The sequence below is a fragment of the Salpingoeca rosetta genome (assembly GCF_000188695.1).
Source record: "Salpingoeca rosetta unplaced genomic scaffold supercont1.5, whole genome shotgun sequence".
Lineage (NCBI taxonomy): Eukaryota > Choanoflagellata > Craspedida > Salpingoecidae > Salpingoeca > Salpingoeca rosetta.
This window is the reverse complement of record NW_004754929.1, coordinates 1542180-1549679: the sequence shown is the minus strand read 5'-3', so window position 1 is coordinate 1549679 and position 7500 is coordinate 1542180. Positions and strand designations below refer to the sequence as shown.

Genomic DNA, 7500 nt, shown 5'->3' with positions numbered 1-7500 from the left:
GCCTGTCCACCCTCTACCGCTGCGCGCTCACGTGTCCTGGACCCTCCATCCTCTTCGTGCGCGATTTTGAGGGCAATGTACGCTTTCCCTGGGCGTGAAAGTGCACAAACACTGGTTGTGTGTGTGTGTGTGCGCGTGTGTGTGCGCGCGCGCGCGCGTGTGTGTGTGTGTGTGTGAGAGAGTGAGTGTGTGAGAGTGAGTGTGTGTGGGTACGCGTTCGCATGTTTATGTTGATGTTCGCATGTTTTATGTGCATGTTCGCATGGTTTATATGTATGTTCGCGTATGAATGCTTGTGTGGATGATGAAAGGGTGTTCTCACTTTCCCCCTCGCCATTTAGGTATTTGGCGCGTTTGTGACGGACACGTGGGAGCCGTCCAAGTCCTACTTCGGGGGCGGCACATCGTTCCTTTTCAAGGTGTGTGGGCTGGTGAGAAAGCCGGCAGGGGAGGGGGAGCTAGATGCAGAGCAGAGCGCATGCGTGTTCCAATGGTTGCCACAAAACACGGCACACCCCAGCCCAACACAGCACAGTACAGCTTTCGACTCACGCGGTGCACATGTTTATGTATGGTGGCGTGTTGTTGAAGATGTATCCCGAATTTAAAGTGTTCAACTGGACCGGAGACAACACCTATGTGCAGCTCGCCAGCAAAGACTCTCTCATCGTTGGCGGCGGCGGGTGCGTGTGTGTGCATGTGAACATGTGTTTACGCGTGTATGAATGTGTATGTATGTGTGTGATTGTGTGTGTGATTGTGTATGTGTGTGTACGCGTGTGTATGTGTGCCATAGCATTGCTGCGGAAGGTTTTATGTTGATGTTCGCATGTTTTATGTGGATGTTCGCATGTTTATGTGCATGTTCGTATGGTTTACGTGCATGTTCGCATGGTTTATGTGGAAGTTCGCGTATGGATGCTTGTGTGGATGATGAAAGGGTGTTCTCACTTTCCGCCTCGCCATGTAGGTATTTGGCGCGTTTGTGACGGACACGTGGGAGCCGTCCAAGTCCTACTTCGGGGGCGGCACATCGTTCCTTTTCAAGGTGTGTGGGCTGGTGAGAAAGCCGGCAGGGGAGGGGGAGCTAGATGCAGAGCAGAGCGCATGCGTGTTCCAATGGTTGCCACAAAACACGGCACACCCCAGCCCAACACAGCACAGTACAGCTTTCGACTCACGCGGTGCACATGTTTATGTATGGTGGCGTGTTGTTGAAGATGTATCCCGAATTTAAAGTGTTCAACTGGACCGGAGACAACACCTATGTGCAGCTCGCCAGCAAAGACTCTCTCATCGTTGGCGGCGGCGGGTGCGTGTGTGTGCATGTGAACATGTGTTTACGCGTGTATGAATGTGTATGTATGTGTGTGATTGTGTGTGTGATTGTGTATGTGTGTGTACGCGTGTGTATGTGTGTGTATGTATGTGTGTATACATGTGTGTGTTTCGTGGAGGAGGTACAATGTGCGTGAGCTTTCTGCCACCTGGTCTGATGCAACTTTAGTCTTTCTTCAGTCTTCCTTGAGTCTTCTACTCGCTCGTTCTCGCTTGCCCTTTCATCGTTTTGTTGCCGGTGCATATGCCTCCTGTACCCGTGCTCACATCACCACCTACCGCCACCGCCACCACCATCACCACGACGACGACAATCATGGTTGCTGCTCTGTCGTCAGGAACGGATATGGGCTGTGGCTTGAGGAGACGTTTACGGACGGCAGCAGCCAGGAATGCACCACATTTGCAAACGAACAACTCTCCTCACAGTCGCGCTTCAAAGTCCACGAAGTGGAGCTCTGGGGCTTTATCCGAGCGTTCTAAAGTTGTGTAAGGAGGGCGTGTAAGTGTAACAACGTAACAAGTGTGTGTGTGTGTGTGTGTGTGTGTGTGTGTGAACAGCGGTTCCTAAATGTGTGGTGCGACGTGCTGTGTGAGATGCGCGTTGCTGCGTTGTTGAATGGGTTGCTGTGCTGTTGTGTTCCGTCCACCATCCATAAACAACCGAACTTGCGTTGATGAGCATTGACCAACGATTCCCATGAATTTTCTTTGCTGACCAAACTCGCAACCGAAAAGTTGAAGGCTGTTGAGGTGGTTGCTCGGAAGCTGTTTGCTCCACCAATACACATCCATCCACACGACGGTGATCATCCATGCAAGCGAGCGCGTGCACACACACACACACATACATCACAGGCAAGCGTGCACACAGCCAGCCATGTCTCGGTTTCTGTTTCGGCGAAGCAAGCATGCACAGCAGGTCAAGAAGGCCGGGGGTGGGGAGGCTGCCCAGCCGTCCATCCGGGATGTCAACTACCAGCACCTCAAACAGTTTCGCGCAGAGCAAGGTGCGTTTGCGCAACAGAGGGTGTGTGCGCATGCCAAAGGTTTACATCCCCTTCTTTTTGCCTCTTCCTTGCTTGCAGGCACGGAGATGGTCTTGGGGCACCGCACTGCGCTGTGTTCTGACTCTTTGTTGCGCTCGTGTGGCTCATCCTTCCTTGCCATGGCTGATGCAGGAATGCGGGGTCAGACGGAGTATTTTGTGGACTGGGGAGAAGCTCGCCAACGCTCCGAGGCACAGGTTGGCTGGCTAAGTTGCTTGGTTGTTTGGTTGCTTGGTTTCTTGGTTGCTTGGTTGCTTGGTTGCTTGGTTGCTTGGTTGCTTGGTTGCTTGGTTGCTTGGTTGCGTACATGGGTGCCCCCCGCAGCATGTCTCTTCTTCCACTCACAGAACGCCAACTCACACTCACACACACACACACATTGTGTCTCTCTGTCTCCTTCTTTCGCACACAAATACTCAATCCCACTCACACACAGAGGGACGATTTCTTGCAAATGAGGGGACCGGATGGGTCCTGGCAGGATGTGCGTGTTGTGCTTCATTCCACACACCTCTCCATCCTCCGCCTCGCCACAGAACAACAGCAGGTACACTCGCTGCACCTGGACAGACAAGACAAGGGGACAGGGAACATGCACATACACATCACCATTCCCAACCACGGCTCAGCAAACCACAACGTGTGGATGCGTGAGTGCTTAACCTTGCATTACCTGCGCGTGTCATTTGTAGGATCATATTCAGCGCGCACACCGGCGACTGGAGAAGCCCCGTGAAGTGGTGATCCACAAGTCGCCTGGCGAGACGCTGGGCATGTCCATCAAAGGCGGGAAGGAGCATCGCTTGCCGATTCTCCTCAGTCAAATCAGGGAAGGCGGTCCCGTGGATTTCTCCAAGGCCTGCTTCGTTGGCGACGAGATCCTTGAAGTCAGTGTGTGTGTGTGTGTGTGTGCGTGCGTGTGCGTGCATGTGTGTGTGTGTGTGTGCGTGTGTGTACTTGGTGTGTGTATGTGTGTGTATGCTGTGTATATGGTGTGCGCATTGCAGCCGTGTGAATGGCAAGTGTGCGTGTGTGCAAGTACCGACTTTCTCACACATACGTTCTTGCGCTGCCTACCTGTTTCCGCTTTTCGTTCTGCGGCCCAGGTGAACGGGGTGTCCATCAGGCATGTCACACAGGATGAAGCCATTGACATCATCCAGGCAACATATCCACTCGTACGATTCGTGGCCGTGGCTCCACGCATGCATGCATGCCTGTTTGCCTGGCATGCCTACTTGCACTCTCTGGAGCTGCCTTGCTTTTCTGCTACTTTTGCCGGCCACTTCCTGTTACTCCTCCCCCCGCCCACATTTAACGTTGTCACACTCACGGGGTTGCTTCTTTTTGCCTTGCTTGCGTGGTTCTGTGATTACTGCTGGTTGCAGAGTGAAGTTCGCCTTGTGCTTCGCTTCTACCTCGCAGGTGTGTGGATGATGACTGCAGGCATAACAAAGAGCACTCGCGTGGCTTTTTTTTGTGTGTGTGCAACCACAAAACCGCCACTACACAGTACCTGCCTCCATCCAGACACCTTGCTCAAGCGCCATCAGCGACAATTCACTCACACACGTCTCCTCGTCTCTGTTGTGTCTTTGCGCCACACACGTGTATGTACACTGCCACTCACGAACCACACCATACAGCGCACCACCAGCTGGTGAGCGACTACTTGCGCGCACCGGACACATCCCCTGCTCTTTACCGCCAGCAGAAATGGCAGCAGGTGAGGCGCTGAATGTATATGGTTCTGGGTGTGCAAGCAGCTAAAGATTACTGTGTATGCATGTTGGACACCACCACTGCCTATGTACTCACACTTGTTCATTGCAACTGTTGATTTGCTTGCTGCGCATGTGCTGTACTGATCAGGTGATGGCCATCCCACTGGAATATTGCTCCGTCTCCTATTTTCAAGGACACACAGCACACCGAAGGTGCGCGCGTGTGTGCGGTGTTGTTGGACTTCACGTGTTTCGCATTCGCTGTGTGCGCTTGTGTGTGTGTGTGTGTGTGTGTGTATGTGTGTGTGTGTGTGTGTGTGTGTGTGTGTGTGTGTGTGTGTGTGTGTGTGTGTGTGTGTGTGTGTCCATCGCAATGCGCGTGTCATATTTTCAGCTGTCCTCCAAAAGGGGGTTCTTCTGTCACATGTGTTGCTCTTGACGCGTCTTCACCATTCATTGTTTCCGCTTGCAGGGAGCAAGAGTCGTTTCTCGTGCAAGCTGCGCTGGACGTGAACAAACGAGCTGTTCTCCGCCCACGTGAGTGACAGCAATTGAAATTCACCTCTCGTTTTGGGACGATGCCGTTACGGGGACTGTTCAGACTACAAACAAAGGGCACACTTCCTCTGTATCAATTACAAGGGCACTCTCACTCACACTCTCACTCACACACACTCACACACTCACACACTCACACACACACTCACACTGTGCTGCAGCGTTTGGACGGGTGGAGAAAATGCAGGAGTGGGTTCGCGCCATCCGCGCTGCTCGAGACAACCTCCCTTGCCAACAGGTTTGCAGCAGCCCTTGCTTTGTTCGCTTGTTGGCAACTTGCCTGAAAGTACGTTCTGACCCCTTGCTGCTTGCGCTTGCAAAAGCCGTCCTCACGCATCCATTGCTTGTCGTGCACGTTGTTGTTGTTGTTGTTGTTGTTGTTGTTGTTGTTGTTGTTGTTGTTGTTGTTGTTGTTGTTGTTGTTGTTGTTGTTGTTGTTGTTGTTGTTGTTGTTGTTGTTGTTGTTGTTGTTGTTGTTGTTGTTGTTGTTGTTGTTTGGCACTCTTTTCCAACTTTCTGCCGCTGTCAGATGGCCAAGGCAGATCCTCCACTTGACTTTACCGGCCGCGTCGTGCACATTGGCCGCGTGCACGAACGATTGACGTGCGTTTTGTGTGCGCGTGCGTGTGTGCGTGTGCGCGTGTGTGTGTTTGAAACATTGGCGTGTTCGCGGCTACCATTGCTGATCTGTCATCTTCTCCACCAGTTGCAGTAGTTCATACACCTCTCATCCTCACCATCCTCACCACCGCAACCACATGTTTCTGTTCTGTGTTGCTTCGCTGCGCTGCAGGGACGGGACGTGGCGTGACTTGTTTCTGGTGCTGACAGATCACGACATTGCGCTGCACACGTCACCACCGACACAGCCGTCTGATCTCGACCATCCGCGCTGGGGCGGTTTCCCGCTGCTGGCCACACGACTCGTCAAGGGCACGCGCAAACCGACGGCAGACGACCCGCTCGATGCCCGGGAGTTGGAGCAGGGGTGCTTCATGTTGAAGGTGTGCGGTGGGCTGTCGTTCTACCTCAGCGCGGGCTCGCCAGAGATGGCGCTGCGTCTGCGCGTCATGATTGAGAAGCGAACTGATGCAGCTGTGCGGACAGCTGGTGCCATCACGTACTCGGCCCGCCACGAATGGGACGTTGCTCTCACCGTCAACTGGCAGACGGGTCTCTGGCTCAACAACGACCTGCCTGGCGACGTATGTGTGTGTGTGTGTGCGTGCGTATGTGTGTGCATGTGCGTATGTGTGTGCGTCTGTGTGTGTGCATGTGTGTGCGTGTGTGTGTGTGATTCATGCTTGCGTTCGTGCTTGCACTTCCACAGTCGTTTCTCATTACGAACTCACACAGTCACACACACACACATGCACACACGACCTCATACGCAACACACGCACACATGCACACACGCAGAAATCACTGATTTGGCACCATCCATTTGCGCATCTGCGCACTGTGGAAGTGCGCAACGCAAACACGCTTCGCTTCCGCTTTGCAGAAACCACTGCTGTGAGTCCAAACCTCATTGTTCTTGCAAACTCCGCCTACCCTCATGCCAGTCTCCATTCCCTCCCTTCGTTTCATTCTTTGCGAGTTCTGACCGCCTCACCGCCACATCACCACACCCTTTCCACTCACACCACTCTCTGCAAACAGGCTATCCTTGTGGACAACCCGGAGTTGGTCAAGTTTGTCATCACCACGTTTATGGCATGTCACCTTCGCTCTCGTGAAGAGACGCAAGTCCTCAGCGTCGCTTAAGACACAGCACAGCGTGCATCCTTTCTTACTGACTGGAGAAGGACTGACCTTACGTTTGCCCGTTTCACGTTGCTGTCTTGTTGACGGCTGTCATTCGGGTTCCTGCTGTCACCACTTCTTCCTTCTTCTCTCTTGTGTTACATACTTTCTCTCCCTCTCTTTCTCTCTCTCTCTCTCTCTCTCTCTCTCTCTCTCTCTCTCTCTCTCTCTCTCCCTCCCTCCCTCCCTCCCTCGTGTTGGTTGCTGCCTTGTTTGATTAGATCCTTGCGACAACACGCGCGCTCCTCTTCGCCTCTTGTCGCTTGCTTGCCTGCAGGCAAGTTCACCCCGGCCAAGTGCTGCTGTTGGTAAAATCGCAGTCGTGTTTGGTAAAATCCCCTTTTTGTGGCAAATTAGTTACAACAACGTGCGCGGCAATCAACGAACAACAACGTGCATGCCACCAGTTGTTACCACAAAGCACACCGAGCAGTTGCGGTTACGAGCCGGCCGGATCACCCTGCCAACAGAGGGATAACACAACACAACACAGCATAGTCAAACGACGCGCGCCACATCGTTGGGGAGTGCAGTTGAATTGCAGCGGGACCGCGCATGCAGGCCATTTCCACCTGGACCCGTGCGTGTGCATCTGCGTGTGCGTTTGCAGGTCCTCGATTCCGCGCTGTGATCCCGCTCAAGCGGCTGCCGAAGACACGCGCCCTCATCGACGCTCCACTGCACTCATTATCATCAACTACTGCAAGTCGTCCAAGTTCCACCTTCACCATGAGCGCCGTCTCCTATCTTCAGATTGTCGCTGGGTCCTGTGACACTGGACCCTCTGCTTTTATCTTCACTGATGATCGAAGGTGTGTGTGTGTGTGTGTGTGTGCGTGTGTGCGTGTGTGTGTGTGTGTGTGTGTGTGTGTGTGTGTGTGTGTGTGTGTGTGTGTGTGTGTGTGTGTGTGTGATATGATTCGTGAGCGAGTGTGTACCTGTGTGTGTGTACCTGTGTGTGGTTTGGGAACGCATCTGTCTGTCTGTCTGTCTGTCTCTCTCTCTCTCTCTCTCTCTCTCTCTCT

At 53.2% G+C, this 7500-nt stretch overlaps 3 protein-coding genes across 3 annotated transcripts in view; all 3 read left to right on the top strand.

Annotated features, from left to right (window-relative positions):
* The window catches only part of PTSG_02408 (uncharacterized protein), a 6763-nt gene extending 4876 nt beyond the window's left edge, over positions 1 to 1887 (top strand). The window contains exons 11-14 of the mRNA XM_004996842.1: positions 1 to 77; positions 342 to 419; positions 592 to 683; positions 1677 to 1887. The exon at positions 1 to 77 is cut by the window's left edge and continues 76 nt beyond it. Of these exons, the coding sequence (XP_004996899.1) occupies positions 1 to 77; positions 342 to 419; positions 592 to 683; positions 1677 to 1821 (392 nt within the window). The 3' untranslated portion in view covers positions 1822 to 1887. The remainder of the gene's footprint in view (positions 78 to 341; positions 420 to 591; positions 684 to 1676) is intronic.
* A 331-nt stretch (positions 1888 to 2218) lies between these two features.
* PTSG_02407 (uncharacterized protein) lies at positions 2219 to 6436 on the top strand (the record flags this gene model as incomplete). Its single annotated transcript, XM_004996841.1, has 14 exons — positions 2219 to 2348; positions 2520 to 2584; positions 2824 to 2934; positions 3080 to 3274; positions 3494 to 3565; positions 3776 to 3812; positions 4034 to 4113; positions 4260 to 4324; positions 4584 to 4648; positions 4831 to 4907; positions 5199 to 5272; positions 5463 to 5874; positions 6089 to 6184; positions 6332 to 6436. 14 exons carry the CDS (start codon positions 2219 to 2221, stop codon positions 6434 to 6436), a joined length of 1584 nt encoding a protein of 527 aa, XP_004996898.1.
* A 345-nt stretch (positions 6437 to 6781) lies between these two features.
* PTSG_02406 (uncharacterized protein) overlaps positions 6782 to 7500 on the top strand; it is a 5135-nt gene continuing 4416 nt past the window's right edge. The window contains exon 1 of the mRNA XM_004996840.1: positions 6782 to 7287. Coding sequence (XP_004996897.1) covers positions 7031 to 7287 — 257 coding nt within the window. The 5' untranslated portion in view covers positions 6782 to 7030. The remainder of the gene's footprint in view (positions 7288 to 7500) is intronic.